The sequence below is a fragment of the Gymnoscopelus microlampas genome (genome assembly GCF_963454915.1).
Source record: "Gymnoscopelus microlampas genome assembly, chromosome: 16".
NCBI classification, from domain to species: domain Eukaryota; kingdom Metazoa; phylum Chordata; class Actinopteri; order Myctophiformes; family Myctophidae; genus Gymnoscopelus; species Gymnoscopelus microlampas.
In genome coordinates, this window is record NC_139953.1 from 22,702,969 (window position 1) to 22,721,942 (window position 18,974).

The window sequence follows — 18,974 nt, forward strand, 5'->3', positions numbered from 1 at the left end:
ACTGGGGGTCCTTGAAATTAAAATGGTTGAGAATCACTGGACTAAAGAATAGGTTCGGCTCATTAAACATAAGCGGCCGTGTCCACATTTAAAGAGCCAATGATTGAGATCCTGCGCAAATATGCAATTAGTTGCAATGCATTATTTATTATTGGCAAGTGGCTATAATTCTGTTACAGATTTGTTATGTCTTTGGGCCATTCTTGAATGAAGGCCAGTAGGCAACATGCAGGGTAGGTAGATTCTGAAACAAAACGTCTTCTTTGACTCGTGTAAAGAAAAAAGAAAGGTGCACTGTCTGACTGCCACTGATAGGCGTCATGTTACAATGCCCTCCTCACTGACTGGCATCATCATGTGTGTAATTATTAGCACCATTCAATTATTATTTTTTAAAACACATTGTGTTATCATTTGCATTTTCTGTTCACCAAATTTCCGTTGCAGTAGTCATTTTACCGTTGCATTAAAGGGCAGGTCACACGATGAGCGTCGGGTATATGAAAATAGCCGACCTACAAGCTCACAAAGCGTTGCATCACGATGCGTTGTGAGCTTGTAGATCTATTTCCAAAACACATCTTTGAATATTTTTTAAAACATTTTAACAACGGCACCAATCTGGTACAGGGCACCCCTTGCCAAATCAAATGTTTAGCGCGCACGCATACACACACTGTAGCCTACACACACACACACACACACACACACACACACACACACACACACACACACACACACACACACACACACACACACACACACACCCTGGACCTACCTGTAAAAGCGATCATCGCGGTACGGCGTCAAGTCCTCCTTCAGTTCTTTATAGGCCTCCTGTATCTTCTTACAGAAATATTTAAATTCGCTGTAGAGCGGATTTTCCAAACCAGAGTAGTCGGTATCCATGACAGCCTGAGCCTACCGACAGTGTCAGGTGATGACTGAAAATGGCGATGGGCAAATGATCCGCAGACCGCAGCCCTTTACAAAACGCTCTCTTTTGATTGTGTCCTGGTTCAAATGAAAGTGCAGGCGACGCCGTTTTGTTTGTGTCGCTTTTCAAAGAAAAAGCATCAAAAAACGGAGAGGAGGGAGGACATCACAGGCGAGGAGGAGCATCACGTGACCACGATCCTCCAGCACCAAGGACAGAGACAGTGGAAGGACGCCCAGTGTGGAGCCTAGAATCAGATGGCAATCTGTTGCCATTGTATTTTAATCAGTGGTAGAAGAAGTACTGACATTTGTTACTTAAGTAAAAGTATCAATACCGCAATGTAGACAAGTAAAAGTCCGGTGTACAAAAGTATTGGCATCAAAATATACTTAAAAGTACCAAAAGTAAAAGTACTAATTTATGCAAAGATCTTCCATTTCATGTTTTAAAATGAATAAAATCATTTGAAAAAAAGATTTAGCTTGCAGATTAGCTATTTTCCAATAGCTGAAGTCTATATAGGGCTGAAGTGGTTAATATATGTTTTGTAATATTTTAAATCTACAAAGTAACTATTAATAACTAAAGTTGTCCAAAAGTTGTAGTGGAGTAAAAGTACTATATTTGCCTCTGAGATGTAAGAAGACTAGAAGTAAAAGTGTTGGAAATACTCCAGTGAAGTAAAAATACCTCAAAATTGTACTGAAGTTCAGTACATGAGCAAAATGTAGTTACTTTACACCATAACACCCAGTGTAATACAGTGGTCCTCGAACCTTTTCATGTAAAGGACCTCCAAATTGATATGAACATATTTTGTGCCAGGCACCCGCCTCATTCAAGAATTGTGTGGTTAAAATGTTCAAATCTTTTATACCATAGCAGATCTCACATGTCACATCGCAAGCTTGTAGGTCTGCTGTTTTCAAATAGCCAACATAAGGTGAAAGTGGTTAAACTTGGCTGGGGACCCCCTGGAACCCCCTCAAGGACCCCTGGGAGTCCCCAGTCCCCACTTTGAAAACACTGACCCAGATGGCAATCTGTGGGCCCTTGGTTTTGTATTACTCTATTACAGAGTGTACTATAGGCAATTTGCCCTGGCATGGTACCATTACTATATGCATTTACTTGCGAGGACAAATATTCTCTGAAACAATGACATTTTATTCAAAAGATGCGTGACATATACAATTGTAAAATAATTTACATGGCATGCCTTACTATTGTTCACTATAAACATTCAGTCACCAAATCAGACTCTGATTTCTTGTTTTTTTTGTCCTTTACATCTACATCTAGAAGTACAAAGCACACGTCTTAGAAAAAAATCAAAATCCTACAATATCTACAGTAGGTCATGTCATCAAATCATTTAAAAGGTGATTCCTTAAACCCAAGTCCATAGGCAATTCTGAATCATGAACTCAGTGGCTTACACACACGCACAGACTCATATGAATATGTGTGTAGAGAAATCATAACCAAAATCTAATGAGAACAAGGAGCATGATGATGCTTTAATGGGGTGAAAAAACAGTAGCTTTTTTCAGGGAGAAAACACACACACACGAACGCACACACACATGGATTAAAGAGAATAGATACAACACTGATGGCATTTTGGTAGACCATACAATTGAATACAGACACACCTTGACTTGACAGATACGTCCTACACGACTAGTCTACCAACTACACTATACAACTGGGCACTTAAGCCTAATTTATACTTCATTGTATGACCGTGACAAGCGACACCATCATACAACAGAGGATCAATTAAGCATAACTCATTCACATCTTTTCCATCCAATGCAAACTTCACAAAAACACTGAAAATTCACCCTTCTCTTTGTCTCTCCCCCAACCCCTCACAATTTGGGCTACACTTGTAACAAACTCTTGTCAACACAAAGAAATGTTCAGAAAACTCCACAAGTAATATACAGCCTTTAGGAAATAATCTCATAAATAAAAATGTACAGACCAGCATTAGAGATGCTGCACAAATTGTTTTCCAACAGTGTGAAACTGTGGTTAAAAAAAAAAAAAGTGATGGCAAAGGAAATTTCTTTTTGTATTTTCCCTATGAAAATATTGCACAACTAACAAAATTAATATTGAAAAGATATCTTGTTTAGGCCACAACCATGGTCTTTTTGTTCTCAAGGATAGACTATATGGCCTGATTTATACTTAGTTGCATGTGGGTGTTGTACACCAAAAATAGCCGATCTATAAGCTTGCGATGGCTTTTTTTCAGTGCACGACATCCACACAAAACTAAGTGTAACTCAAGCTTATCCCTTGGTAGACACTTCAATCCATTGTTTTTCTGAGCTCCTCCCTACAATCACACCTGACTGACATGCATCTCAGTGTGATGGAAAAACAAATTAAAGAAATGTAATATCATTCATTCAAAGACCAGAACATGGGCTTTGTTGAACATGAGATTGTTTATGGATAGTGTTTTATCAAGCATAGGCTATAGTTCTATTTCTAACCTGTTCATTTTCTTCATCTTTAAGATTAAGCTACTATGTTTTGGCACAACATTTTGAGATGACCTAATTGGACCTAAATCTTTACTAAACATTATATTCTAATACGCTTGGGATTTTGGTTAATATATGTCAAACCAAGCATTTATTTGCAATAAACCCATTATTCAAGCACCTACTAAATATAGCCTCTCTGTCCTTAGGTCAAAATGAACACAAGTCTGACAGCCTGAAAGAGAAAAAACATGGTGTCAGCTTCAAAATATTTCAGTGTCAGCTTGCTAAATGAACAAGTTCAAATAGCTTCATACTTCATTGGGGTTCTCACTTCAAAGATTCAGCAAATGGAATCATCTCAGCTTTACTGTTTTTAGCGGTTCCATAAACAGTACAACAGTACTAGCTTCCCTCCACAGCTGATTTGACATTGAAAACACAATGGAGACAGGTGTGAACAGATGTCTGTCAAACTCACCTACGTCTCATTTCAACATGTACAATATGAATGTTATGCATGTATTTACATTACTTCTGAAAAAAGTATGAAATGACATTGGTGAAATATACAAAAATATTTCCTGTACCTTTGCTTAAGCCTAATTTATTATTTGTCATAGAACCGCATCGCTCGCGGAATTGCTTTATTTCCAACGAGCGACGTGGTCATATGACAAACAATAAATTAGACTTTACATGTTTAGCGTTGTCTTTAGGAGTAGGGACAGGCCCAAACTACACACTCACTTCACAGAAGTGACAGCAGGTGACAAATCACTTCATGCCAGAGATTACGTTGTTGAAACCTGACCTTTTTGTACCCCTGTCACCATAATGGAGAAAGGGGAGATACATCAGTAAGTACAGGACACATCAGTCAAAACTATTCTGCACACCACTCCAACCTGAATTCGTCAAACTATACAGCAATATGCTTCTCGGCTGCCGGTCTCCTAAATAAAACAAGACAAGTTGAAAACCAGGTCAACAACGTACTGAGGTTGTATGACATGAAATCACATGAAGGATGATTACATTGTTAAAATTCATATCGAAATAGTGAAAAGATAAACAAAGAAACATACAGATAAATTAATCCATGTAGGAGAGTGACATGTTTTCTTTCCTTCAAAATCCCAGGAAACCTCATAGAAAAGACTGCAGTTCAACTTAGTTCTATTTATTCCCTTACTTTCCCAAATTTGTAACAAGAGGGAATACTTGTGAGTAATTTCTAATAGTGCTCCTAAACAATGAATATATTTAAGCTTCAATTCAGCCAAGAAACAGTTGGAGGGTCGCAAAATGAATGGGAGCGCAAAAAACAAAAACTCAACCCTCCACAAAGATTGACCTTTAAGAAACTCCTAAAAGCAAAAGCAGTCTACTAAAAGTGGTAACTGTTTCACTGAAGTTTTGTACAGCAATGGATTTCAGTGCCCAGTAGTACCTGTGCAGAAAAAATAGAAACATCTTCAATCTCCAGAGAGTGGGATTTTCAAGTATTACTGTTGCTGCTCCTTTTTTAAACTGCACAGAGACCATTTCTCTTGCAGCACCGCTCTGTTGAGGAAATCTAACCGTCAGGTTATCACGTCCAATAGCTTCTTCTTCTAGCTAAAGCAGCTTTTATTTGCATGTCAGTGACTGAAAACTCAGCTCTTTGGCCCAGCAGACTTCGCAGGGCACTGCTGACTGCCAAACAAGAGCAAATCTAGGAACATACTTAGCAACTGCAGCCTGCTTATTGCACCAACTCTAGTGGCAGCGTTGCGTAGTGCAGTGTGATTGAATCTTTCTGTTTATGCAGACCAGGGCTGACTTCAGTTACTGTTCTGAAAGTAAAGATATGCAACTTCAAATGAAACAACTGTGTCACTTCAGCTGATTGCGTTCAAATCCCAGATAAAATTCCAGGTGAGGGTGAGTGGGACATCTCATTTTAGGCGTTGAGTAACATTGGCCAAAGCCACTGCAAAGGCTTGCACAGCAGAGAAGGGGTACTGGAAGTCCAGAATGTAGGCATTGCCATCAATCCTGCCAAACTGCATCACCTATGAATTATCAAAACACATCAATAGAAAACAAAGTTACAGTATTTTCTGTTTTCTCATGTGCACGACAGACAATTTTAAGCAATAATTAAATGTCTCCTGGTAATATTTCCCCTATGGAGGACAACACATGTAAATAACAGTAAGGACCCCCCCTTACCTGTCTTCCATCCAGTTCAATCTGGAAGTTCTTGGCTGACTCTTGCGTGACACGCCCCCCAAAGTCCAGCTGGTAGACCTGCGTAGCCTCGTTCCACAGTGGCTGCTTGTTGGCCATGATATAGACAAAGCCCTGACTGCCCAGCCCACGGTCCTCTTTCTCGTTGGCCTTGCGACACTTGATTTCATCCAGTTCGCTGGCAGCACGAAGGCTCCTTTTGTTTTTCCAGCCCTTCTTACCACTCTGACACTGATTGAGCAGCTCGTCCCCACTGATGAAGAGCTCCGGTTCACTCTCTGAGCTGTCCTGGAACTCGCTGGTGGCCGGGCCCTTGCTCAGCTTCTTAGCCTTCATCTGCTGCTCTTTCTGTCCCTTCAATTTTTTCTTGTCCCTGCCTCCCAGCCGTGGGCTGGATATGAGCGAGTTGAAGTCACCCAGAGCTCTGCCCTCCTTCTTGGACTTGCCTCCCTCGGCCAGGGGCGGAACGTTTGCCTCCTCAGCCCGACCATCCGCCCGTTTCCGGTTCTTTTTGATGAATTTATCGGAACGCTGTGGCACAGGGCTCTCAGTGAGGGACAGTACCTCTTGAAACCCCTCCCCAGCATCTGCCATGGCCTCTGGTGAGCCGCGATTTCCCTGCAGCTCTGCTGGTGGTGGAGGAGGGGGAGGTGGTGGAGGAGGTGGTGGGGGCGACAACATGTTTTTGTCTACTGCCATGTGGGAGGCTTTGGGAGGCAGTGGCACCGCAGGGCTGGATATGGGCGGGCATGAGTTATAGGTGCCCCAGGGAGTGTGCAAGGCGATGGGTGGGATAGGGAGTCCAGCACAGGAGCTTCCTCCTGGATACATGGGCGGGAGAGGGCAGCAGGCTAGGGTAGCCAGGTTTGCAGAATAACCAGGCGGCAGAACCAGAGTTGCCTCCTGCTGTGAGAAGGGCACCGGTGCCACCATCTCCTTGGGGGAGGAGCAGGGGCGTGGGGATCCTGGAACGGGCTGCATCTGTGGACCAGAATAGGCAGTGCTAGGAGCGTACTGGAGAGAGATTTGGTAGCCTGCGGCTGCTGCTGCAGCTTGGAATGATGCCGCGCTGGGGCTGGTAGGGGACTTTGGAGAGAGGACAAAAGGGAGCCTGGACACATCTAAGTGCTGAGCCGGGCCGAGGATGAGGGGGGGTGGTTTGTGAGGTCCCGAGGGACCAGAGGGGGTCAGGGTTGCTGTCCGTTCCTGAGGAACCCACACCTCCTCTGTGGCTGCTGGGTCCCACTGATAGGGAGGGGGGCGTTTGACAACCAGCCCCACAGACACATCAGTGCCCCCCAGAGCCAGATGCCTCAACGACTGATTCAGTGTCTCGTCCTCAGTAAACGCAGAGTTCACATAGTCTGCCCTGTCTCTGTTGCCTCCTCCACCACCTCCCCCGCCATTACCAGCTCCATCGAGGGCGCTCAGCAGGTTGTACGAGGATTGGGAGGCCAGAGGAGAAGCACTGTTGGAGTGAACGATCACAGTGCTGTGTGGTGCTCCATTCCCTGGTGGGAAATCCTGTCTGATGATGGTCCCTCCTGCTATGCCGTTAGTGCTGCCTGGGGCAGTACTCCCAATACTGGACCCACTACTACATTGACTGCACGTGTACAGGGCTGTTGGCACCCTCTGTTGATACGAGGCTGCTAGTGCACTACTGTTTTTGGCCTTGGGCGGCAGGGGTCTGGGACCTGGATCCAGCATCTGGGAGACCTTAAGAGCAGCCTCTCGGCTGTTCCTCCTGAGAGTGGCGTGAATCAGATTGCTGTCAAGCCTCTGTCCAGGGTTCCTGCCAGTGGCATTGTTCTGATTGGCTGGGTCTGGGTACGGGGGCGGGTCTCCACTGGGTATGGAGTAGCGGGGCACAGTGAGTCTGTTGAGAGTAGCAGAGGCATAGGGCAGCTGGATCTTCTTCCCATCTGCTGAGGCAGAGGACGACGAAGAGGTGACCCGGAGTGTGGCAGAGCTGCCAGGACCTGCCAGCGCGTAGATGTTCTGATTGCACACAAGGCGCGTCCGAGGACGGCATACTTCCTCCACGTTGCCGCTGCTGTCGAAGGTGGTTATCCGCTCATAACCCAGCGGTGTCGGGTACTGTGCGGACTGCTGCCCTGCAGTATACAGATGAAACTCAGCTTTCTTCATACACAGGTCGGCTGGTGGAGGAGTGCCATTGCCGGCCCCCGCTGTTACAGATGCAACAGCGGAGGCTGCAGACACCGACACTGAGGCAGACCCTGAGGCAACGGCCGCTGCTGCAGCTACAGCAGCCGCCACTGTCCCGGGGTAGGGAGGCGGGGGGTTCATCTTGCTAAGCTCTAGAGGGGCACTGAACACCACCGTGTCTCCTTCGGCCAGCTGGGGAGCCGGACGTATGGGCTTGATTTTCAGCAGGTGCTCATGATCGCCTCCCGCTGCTCTCTCAACCACCAAATCAGCAGGAGGGTGAGGGATTTGGATCTGCAGTGTCCCTGGTTGAAGCTGGTGCATGGCTGCACCTGAAGGCTGGCCTGATGACATAGAGGGAACAGGGATTTGGATCTGCAGTTGCTGCTGCTGAATTTGATGGTGGTGCTGTTGTTGCATTTGATGATGTTGCTGCTGTGCTTGCTGCTGCGCTTGCTGCTGCGCTTGCTGCTGCTGCTGAAGAATTTGTTGGTGCTGTTGCTGTTGCAGTTGGTGTTGAATTTGTTGATGCTGCTGCTGCAGCTGCTGTTGCTGTATCTGCTGCTGCAGATGTTGTTGGTGCTGAAGTTGATGTTGATGCTGCTGCTGCATGTGGTGGATCTGCTGTTGAATGTGCTGTTGCTGAAGCTGTTGCTGCTGCAACTGCTGCTGCTGCAGCATCTGCTGCTGTTGCAGTTGGTGTTGTTGTTGCTGAAGCTGTTGCTGGTGGTGCTGCATTTGCTGTTGGTGGTGTTGGAGCTGTTGTTGATGGTGACTTGTTTGTTGCGTTTGATGTTGCTGCTGTGGGTGATGGGCGGTTGGCGGGCCCACCATCAGGCGGCTCATATCCAGCCCCCCAAAGATGACCTGCCCAGGGGCAGAGTACCTGTTGGGAACGGTGTACTGGGCCGTCAAGACGGTGTCCTGACTTTGGTCTGACCCACTGGCAGCAGCACCAGTGGGTGTGGCGGTGGGTGGATTTGACAGGACGTCCAGCTGAACATTCTGATTGGCAAGCAGTGACTGGACCAGACCAATGCTTTGGGTGGGGGACATGGCCTGGGCGGGGCTGTGGATGGGAGCGATGGGGATGTTGACAGTGCACGGTGGGTTGTCATCGGCAACACCAGAGGGACCAGTGACAGGCAGATCATCCTCGTCCTCACTGAAGACGTTGGGGCTGAAGACAGGTAGGTTGATGTAGTCCATGGAGATCTTACGCACCTCTGGCAGGTAGATGGTCATTTGTCTGGGCTGCAGATGGAGGAGGCTTGTCTTGTAGATAACTGGGAAGTAAGGAAGGATCAAGAGCGATAAAGACAGAATTACAGGAATGTCATTAGATTTTTCCATCAAAGACTGGAGGGTGTGTAAATGTCATTCAAATTCACCTCGTAAAAAAATAGCTTTTGAATCATTACCTGCACCAAGATTTGTTGGCAAAAATGTTGCAAGGCCCACAATCTTGAACTTTGTCCCCCAAATATTGGATGTAACCTGAGCAAGGTAATTATGCTACAACAGAAGAAAGAACAAACTTATTCTTATTCTTAAGGCAGTACAATTCAGCATAATAAATTCATTTTCAAAATACACAGTGGAAGCTGGTCATAAAAGACGTCTTCCCATCAAGTTGACCCAACAGGACCTTTACCTGAGTGATGTCATCTAAGGGGAACTCTCGCCGCGTGAGACTAGGTGATCCAATAGACGGTTTCCGTATGGGCAGCCTGGGTGACCTGGAGATTTCCTGTGTAGCTCGGGACAGTTTGGGGGACTTTCTGGGATCAATGTTGATCCTGTTGGTAAAGGGACAGACTAAGTCTCTACAGAGAAGGTAGCAAACGGGAGAAAGAAAGGTTTAGGCATGCGGTGAAGCAAAAGTAAACATTACATTAGTGTAGGACATTCCACTGAATATGCTGTAATTCATGCAAAGAGTTGGTTTAAGACAGGCAAAAGAATGAAAGTGAATATTTCGGTATTAGTTGGGTTAGCTCAACAATCTACAATGATACAGTAAAAAGGGCTCTTCAAATTTGATAGCGAGTATCAATACAATACACACAATCAATACAAATGTAGAATCAATGTAAACGTATAATGAAAAATGCTAAATTATTATAATTTGCTGGATAATGCCTTTTTTTTATGCAATCAGCCCCATCGCTCTAAGAGACTAACAGGTGAAAGCTAATGCATAGCTTGATTCTCTGTGAAACATTAATCAAAAATATAACCTCTGCAGATACTGAATGAAGGAGGAAAAAACTAAAAAAAACATCCTTAATTGGCATAAATCAACGTGTTTTTTATGATTCTAGTTGATTTATGCTGAATTTCGCCAATGTTTGAGTGTGAAAATCAGGGAGAAACAAGTATTCTAAGTTCACTTGTTACAGCTGACTATTAAACAATTTCAACCTGGCATCCCTATTTTGGGCATGTCAGCATTAAACTGTCAATGATTTTCAAACATTGTTTTTGAGAGAATTTTGCTTGTAGGTTGGCTATTTTTGCTATTTTTAATAAAGTGGTTAACAGAAGAGAGGTAAATACTGTATGTTTGATAAACAGATAAACATGGTGCAGGTTTACCTGGGCAGCTTGGGGGATTTGCTGCCTCTGGATATCTTGGGAGATTTCTTCCCCACCCAGTCATCACTCAATTCAATATCACTGGAGTCTGAGCAGTTACAGCTGTCAATCATAGTCGTTATCAGACTGTTGCCGTACACCTCATCTGAAGGGAGAACACAAGATGGAGGCGGATTTTGAGTGTATAAGTGTGTATGACAGTAAAATGTGGTGGTGGACTGAGGAAAGAATCCATTATAGATATTGATGCCAATTCAGGCGATAAGGACACCATTTACACTCTCAATATAAGGAAGGGTGATAGATATTGAACCTTAGATGTAAGAATGTAAAAAAAAATTTCATAAGCTTTTTTTCCCCCCATATATTTTCATAATAAAAAAGTGCCATATATCATATCGTATCAATATCGTGAGCCCAATATTGTGTATCGTATCGTGAAATTAGTGTATCGGCACACCCCTAAAAAGAATGTTATTGTACAGTAATAAAAAAGAAAACAAACATTGTTCGTAAATTGTTCATAACCAATATCATTTTTTTCTCTTTTGAGCACCCCATTTGATAGACTCTGAACTAGAGCATCAGGGTAGTAAACTACTGTGACATTCAGTGGCATTATTCCACAAATCCCTACTTTAAAACATATCATTATAATAGTCAATATTAATAGTCAAGCATTGAAGAGCTTCATAATCCACAAACAACCCATATCCTAACCTTTTCTAATTTTCTAAATTTATATAAAAAAAGATAACAAAAAGATAGTTTAATCTACTGTTACAAACACGCATCATTCTTCTCTGGTCTGTTGCCTTGTCTCCCCTGTGCTCAGCTCTCTTTGTTACATATGTGTACAATAGCTAATCCCTGAGGTGCCACCTGGTGTTGGGTGGACCACACCCTTAAACCTGAAATTTGACCACTGCCCTGGATTACTGTGACGGGAACCAACACAAACACTGATGTTATCTCTATATTTCCACAGACAAATAGGTTTGTCCCTCTGGCCACTGAAACATTTAAATGAAATGCTCCTAAACTGGGCAGAGGCCTAGGCTTACAATAAACTATCCCAAAACAGTTTAGTTGGTAGCAGAGCCACTCAAGATATTTTATAACAGTTATGTACAATTTGGGTTATGTTCAACAGATTTCCAGCTACATCAACAACCTGCAGGGGGCACAATTGACCCTTGAAACCAAATGTGTAATGATAAATCTAAGGGAGGTATAAGGTAATGTGCAGCACTTTCCTCATTCTACTACAAGTAGACCTATTTGATCCATACTACTGTTTAGGGGTAACTTTTCTCCTCTGTTTCTCATTCATATGGATTCTGTGAACCACTGCTACTCTACTCTGGGTCAAGCTAATTTATTTGATGGGCATTAAAGTGTGAATGGGCTGCATACATTTCATGGCTGGCTTCATTTATCACTGTGTGGGGAGGGAGTGGGTTGATTTATGAGGAACCCAGGGGCCATCAGAGCCCCCATTAAGCAGATTTTAATTAACATGGACCGGTCTGCCCTATGTGACTAAAACACACTCACTCTCTCAATGCCAGCACAAGAAACTTCACCCCAAACTCAGACAGCTGGAAAAGTACTGGAGCAGACAATTATGTCTGGGGTGAATACATTCAACTACTTGAATGTTAGGGAATTAAATAGACAATCTGTGGAACAAAAATAATATATCATGTTGACTATTATGATTACAATCCTATTACAATTACCAAATATAACAGAATATGTTTTATCCCTTCAAGGACACTCAGCCAAATGAAAGTCAGTCAAACAGGGGGGAGTAACAGCTCATAATGAGGGCACCAGAAAACACTGAGGATGCCAGTGGGCAGGGAGATTCTCATGTATTTTATCCCATTCAATCCGGGAACGCATCTACAAATGTCTTCCAAATCCTAACAGTTTTCTGAAAACCGTATGTTGCATTAATATCAGTGGTTCTCAATATTTTGTTTCAGGGACCCCCAGAAGCAAAGATTTGAGTTACAAATGTTCGCTTTAAACATATATATATATTCAAAGATTTGCAAACATGTTGATTGATGATTTTTCAAAAATAGCAAATCTACAAGCTCTAATGAGCTTGTATATCTGCTATTTTTGAATATCCAAAGTATAAATAATAATTATAAATAATGGCTATAGCTAAAATCTAAAATGACTCAGATGCGTTCCTGGATTGAATGGGCTAATGTTTGTAGAGTCATTAAATCTAGACTGTACAACATTGTTCTACTAAATGGGCAAGGCAAGTCAATTAGCATATTAGACACCTTAAACAAATACTGGACATTTACATCCAGGATTCCTTTTCATTACATGCTTGTCAATCATATTCCCTGGGATAACAGCAATTCCAACACGACACTTTTTTAAGATAAAATGTAAAATTTCACATTGAATTGCAGATGTCAATGACCTTATTGTTATTTTAAATATCAATAACTCTCAGGGGATCTTATGGTGGACAATCAGGGAACTTCCATATCTCCTTAATAGTACAGGAACATAACTGCTAATAATGCTGCTAGGTTGTGACAATAAACTCCCTTAAAACTACCCTAACACCAATCTAACCCTAGCCTCGTTCCCAGCCTTACTCATCTGTGAAGAGAAAAGCCTGGTCACGACCTCATGCAGAATGTCTATAGGGGCGGGACTTCCGTCATATGTATTTTCCCCGGAAACTATCTTTTTCACCGATCATAACACTCATTCACGGAGAATGTACACGTCATTTCCTTGGGCAGTACTTCCGTCTAGACACTCAACCGGCTAGGACTTGGCCAGCGTGATCTAATCTAACCCTAACCTCAGATCAGAGGATTTCTTTCTCTGAAAAAAAAAGCCTGGGGAATGTAGTGAAAAGTGGATAGAAGGGGGTGGGCCGCTGAAAGTATGGGCAGGAGCACGCTAGTTAGATCAAAGTCTCACCTGCTTTCCCATCGGTCTTGGGGTCCATGATGACAAACTCAGGCCGCAGTTTGCTGATTCGTCGGCCCTTGAGAATAGGCACCAGACCACCGAGGTACTCCAGGTAGAGGGTGTAACAGGGCCCCCCCACCTCGGGGTTGTCCTCAGTGCGCTTCATGGTGCAGTGCAGACGCTCATTGCCAGCGGTCGGGTAGCTGACAAAGTCACGCATGTTGTTGGGGTCTGGGATGGGGGGCTAAGGAAACAGTGCATAACAGAAGAAAAACCTTAATACTATGATCATAGTATTTAGATTGCTTTCCTACAAGACACTTGTGCATGAATGGATCTATACGTGTGCTACAATGAAACCTCATCCACAACTCATGTACGGAAAACCAACATGAATTAAATACGTGTTGTGCAGGTGTCATCAGTTGGCCCAAGCACGCAAGTAGAGTAAGCTTAACCACGATGTATTTGGCGGATTGGCGATCTACCAGCTCAGAACTTGTCGCAACGCGACATGTTGCAAGCTTGTAGATCATAAATGTGTGATGTATATGTGAATAATACAATTTCCTATAATTACATGCCTAATATAGGGACGCCAGGTTTTAAGTGAATTGAAAATGATCTGGTCGTCGTATTTCCTCTGAAGTGTACTCTAGGCCAATGGTTTTCAAATTTTACACCAGAAGTAAAAATCTGTAGGCACACATAATTCAATGCGAAAATAGCAGATCTACAAGCTCACAACGCATCAAATCGTGATCCACTGTTAGCTTGCAGATCAACTATTTTCACTATTTATTTGTAAAGACATTTTTTAAATATATTGAAATAATCATGTGTGGTTGTTGCGAACGCGGAAGGAGGCGCGCCTCCGCCCAAGTGGAGCTTACTATGAAATCCTGCTCGGCTTGTGTGTGTGTGTGTCTGTCTGTGTGCGTGCACTGCCTGTGTGCAGCCTCCAGAGTGCGCCAGAGTGCCGAGCATGGTTTCACACACACACACACACACACACACACACACACACACACACACACACACACACACACACACACACACACACACACACACACACACACACACACACACAGACGCCTGCACTACAGTGTGGCCATGAAGAGCGCAGGAATGTAGACAATGCTCTGATTAAAATGCACACACCTGCAACATATTTCGAGCTGCGTTCGCTTCCAGCGTTCGCGCGTCTTACTTGTCATAAAAGTCTCAATGTATACCTGGACTTGTCTCATGGCACAACAGTGTGCCTTGGCACACCGTTTTGAAAACACTGCAAGCTCATATGTATGGAGTCAAAGAACACAAGCTCTGTAGTTTGGCTTGTATGATGTCACTCGCCTACAGTACTCTGGAACTTTGTAAAGCCAATATTGGAAAACACGAGGCGAACTCGCAGCCATAAATTTCATTCACGACTCGCATTACAAAGACATTATGTTGAAAAAAATAAAAATCTTTAATCAGTATTTATGCCCCTAGTGTTGGCTAAGATGGTCTCTATGGAGCACTGATGCACCCATGCTATGCGCTCATCGGACTACCACCCATGTTATGTTACCTTGATGGTGGGGACAAAGGCAGCAGTGACGTAGGAACAGAGGCGGGAGGGCATGGTGAGCTTGGCCACATCTTTTTCTTCCTTCAGTGCCGTGGCAATGCCCTGCTGGCACAGCAGCTGCAGGCTGGCCACACGGTGCTCCACCCGCACCACGTAGAGTGCTGGGCCACACGCCAAGAACAGGCGAGAGTCCCGGTGACCCCAGCACAGGGTAGTGATAGGACGCTGCAGGGACAGGAGGGAGGGAAGCGATGACAATGATACTCAGGACCTTTTTTTTATTCACAATCTCCACATATGAAAAGGTTTTTTACCAGGTATAAAAGGGGTTATCACAGTGTAAAGATCAAGATCTTTATTGCCATGCCAACTCCAGAAATATTTCTTGGTACTTCTCAACATATCTGGTCTGAAGTACAAACATACTGTACATACAGAAACAGTGTAGTAGCCCAATAAAATATATGTCTAAAAACAAAAGCAAATACATAGAATAATTGCTTTTTTTTTAAAAATAACAAGAGAAAAATATATAAAATGCTTTAGAAATCAGCAGCATCAGAAGACCAGAATGGGCAACTTATTAATTCTGATTATGGGGAAGGTAATTGTTTGGTTTTAATGGCTTTGATGGTTGGCAGGTTGTTACCCAGACCTGAGTCAGATAGCATTCGTAAACAACTGCTTTGATTTAGCCTTCTTGGACTACCACATGGGAGAGGGTATGCTACATACTGTATAACCACTTGGAATGACCTACAGCTTAAATTAAAGATCTGCTCTGCCATAACATACGGTCAATTTAAATCTTTGATTGCAGACCTACCCACAAGTGTCTGCAACTGCTTTTAAATTTGTGTTGTATCACGATAGGGGAAATGTTCTGTTTTGTTTTGTCATTGATATAAATATTGATTTGAAAATGTAGCTGTACTGTGATGTATCTCGACGACACTGCAAATGAGCGCAACCTCAATGTCCTTCGAGAACAAATAAAGGTTTGAAATTAAATATATTACTCAAAATAAATATGTTTTTTTAATCTAATATACAAAAGACTTCCGACACCTCATACATGTACTCTGACTGGGCTAAAAGAGATGAAGTCTAGGTTCTTTTGTATATAGCTGATCACCTGTGCCGGTGTGTCCAGTGTATATATGTGTTCTCCGCGGACGTTGTAGAACTTGACGATGGCGTTCCTGGTTGGGGGAGGACAGGAGGGGTCTTGGGGGAGGAAGGTCCTCTCCATCCCTGCCACTGCCAACAGGTCCCCCTGAGAGCACCACTGGACCACCACATCTAAAAGCAGCAAGATGTCAAAACAGACACATTAAATTAAGTCCTTATGATATGTGTACGGAAGACCAACAAACATAGACAAGTAAAGGCACACATGTCTGCGAACATGCATGAATGCACAATTGCACATGTGCGCACACGGAGGTGCACAGGTGTGTCCACACACTTACCTTTAAGACATGTGCGTATGAGGGTGGGAGAGAGGTCATCGTAGTTGTTCATCAGGCTGATGTCTCCAGAGGTGAAGCTTACAGTCAGCAGTGGTTTCAGGCTGTGCACTGTGAGGAGACAGAGAGGTCAGGCCACCATGGAAGAGGAAGTCAGACAGCAGCACAACACAAGTCAGTACAAATCACTTTATACCACTTGGTTGGTTTGAACATGCAGGCATGTACAGTAACAGTACATATACATTTGGATGGCAAAAGACATTTAACAAGAAAAGACAAGACCAATAATACAACAAAAATGTACCAAAAATAAAAATGTGTGCACATTTAGGAGTTCCCTACATTCAAATAAACAGATGGAGGATTGAGATCAACAAATAAACTGGGCTTTCTGTACTAAGAGGCTACTTTCAGCAACTACAATCTTTTTTATTCTTTTTATCCCCTAAAATTTTGAATAGCCAATTGTTTTTTAGCCCCTTTTTCTCCCCAATTAAGTTGTTATGCCAATTAATTTCTCCCCACACACATTGCTGTGTTGTCACTGCTGTTGTATCCTACTGACTCACCCGCCAGTAAGGAGCCCCCACCGGGAGGACGTCGGGCCTTTGTCCTACTCCTCCCGGCCAACACTCCCTGCTAACAGGTGCCGCCCCAGACCGTAGGAGTACATGCAGTGACAAACATCAACCTCCCCGCCCGGCTTCCCTCCCCCGAACACGGGCCAACCACAGATTCGAACCCACAACCTCCGTGGTGGTGGGCAGGGACTTGACCACTGCGCCACCCGAGTGTCACAACTACAATTTAGTTTGAATTGGAATTTTGCTGAGCACACATGGTCTTTTTCCAACGTCATATTCATATAGTTACGAGACACTGGAGAACCTGAGACACCCGCACTTAGTGTATATTGCCGGCCACTGAGCATTGCCATTGAAGCAACTGGAGCCAATATCGCTAACCAGGCTACACAGTAAAGTCCTGAGTGTTAATGTAACGCTGAGAGTGTAAAAATGAGTTAATTAACACTCTGGATTTTACTTGTGTACTGCTGGCCCACACTGAAAGCAGGTTTCAACAGAACTTAAACTTATACAATGCAGGTCCACAAATAACGATTTTGAGCAGCCTCTGCTGGTCATTACCGTCACTGCAGGCCGTTCATTTATTCCTCTGTTACCCAGAATTCCATTTGTTTTCACCGGAAGACGGAAGCGTTTCAAAAAGCGTTCTTTTAATTGTTTTATACGATCTGTGGATCGTTTCTCTTAGCCAGTGGAGCTTTAGTTACCGTGAGTAGTGTTTTCTTTTTCTGTTGTTTTTCGATCTTCAAATCATACAATCTCTTAAAAACAGCGTGAGTTTCCTTTTTGTTATTAGCGCGGTAGTTCCTGGCCAAACAGGAAACCGGTGCGGTATTTCCTGGCCAAACAGGAAACCGGTGCATTTTCCGGCCGGATGACGTCATTTTCGCTGGAAAGGCACCCCGTTCAATAGAAAATATATAAATAAAAGGCTTTCGGGGGTGAAATTCATGGAGTGGGTGTTTGCCACTCACAAAAGATATACAATTTAACTTTAGTTTTATTGAATAAGTTACCTAGTATTACTTTAATAAGTTGCGATAAGTTACACCAATGAATGTTTTGGTCCTTCTTTTAGATGTCCTCTGTACTGGCCTCTTCCAAATACACACACACACACACACACACACACACACACACACACACACACACACACACACACACACACACACACACACACACACACACACACACACACACACACACACACACACACACACACACACACACACACACACACACACACACACACACACACACACACACACACACACACACCGGAGCAGTTGGTTCGGTGCCTTGCTCAAGGGCCACTCACTTCCCCACCCAGAATGTTTCTGCTGGTCTAGGTAATCAAACCCCGCATTTGTAACCCTTTCGGTTACAAATGCGCTCCTCTAACCTTTAGGCCACTAATGCCCCCAAACGTATAATTTAATTAATTAATTAAACGTAAGTATAATTAATAGTTCTTATGATGTACCTCAATGAGAGCTGTGCCTAAACATATTCCTCCTCAATACTGTTGGTATTACATCACTAGCTTCTTTGCAAACTACGTCAGAGGACCAGGTGATCAATATGCATTTCCAAAGTGGGCCATAAAAATAGATTGGACGTGAGGGAGACGGTGCCTTTGTATGCCTGTGTGTCTGTGTGTATACTATAGCGGTAGTAGGCGGTGTTATGAGGGGCCAGTTCTATATCTGTAGAAAATAATCTAAGTAATTCATTCTCAGAAGGAATCTACTGCATTTTAATCAAAATAATACATTTGCCCCGACACATAGTCACACAAGTGCTTTTCCTCGTTGTATTTCATTCTATCATAAGTGTTATTAAAAGGCGGAGTGCTATAAATAACACACCTTACTGCAACCACCTACACTTTGGTCATATCGTCAACCTTGCATCTGTCCTTTCAAATTGTCCTGC

General features: G+C 43.5%; 1 protein-coding gene across 7 annotated transcripts in view; it reads right to left on the reverse strand.

Moving 5' to 3' along the window:
• Positions 1 to 2,086: 2,086 nt before the first annotated feature.
• Positions 2,087 to 18,974, reverse strand: part of tulp4a (TUB like protein 4a) — a 41,588-nt gene continuing 24,700 nt past the window's right edge. For 5 of the 7 annotated variants that reach the window (XM_084082328.1, XM_084082331.1, XM_084082327.1 and 2 more), the window contains exons 8-16: positions 16,453 to 16,560; positions 16,116 to 16,282; positions 14,981 to 15,205; positions 13,414 to 13,648; positions 10,447 to 10,591; positions 9,503 to 9,674; positions 9,270 to 9,363; positions 5,659 to 9,134; positions 2,087 to 5,498 (exon numbers count right to left, since the gene is read on the reverse strand). In XM_084082328.1, the coding sequence (XP_083938454.1) occupies positions 5,382 to 5,498; positions 5,659 to 9,134; positions 9,270 to 9,363; positions 9,503 to 9,674; positions 10,447 to 10,591; positions 13,414 to 13,648; positions 14,981 to 15,205; positions 16,116 to 16,282; positions 16,453 to 16,560 (4,739 nt within the window). In that variant the 3' untranslated portion in view covers positions 2,087 to 5,381. The remainder of the gene's footprint in view (positions 5,499 to 5,658; positions 9,135 to 9,269; positions 9,364 to 9,502; positions 9,675 to 10,446; positions 10,592 to 13,413; positions 13,649 to 14,980; positions 15,206 to 16,115; positions 16,283 to 16,452; positions 16,561 to 18,974) is intronic. The other 2 variants (XM_084082333.1, XM_084082332.1) reach the window with 1 other exon arrangement.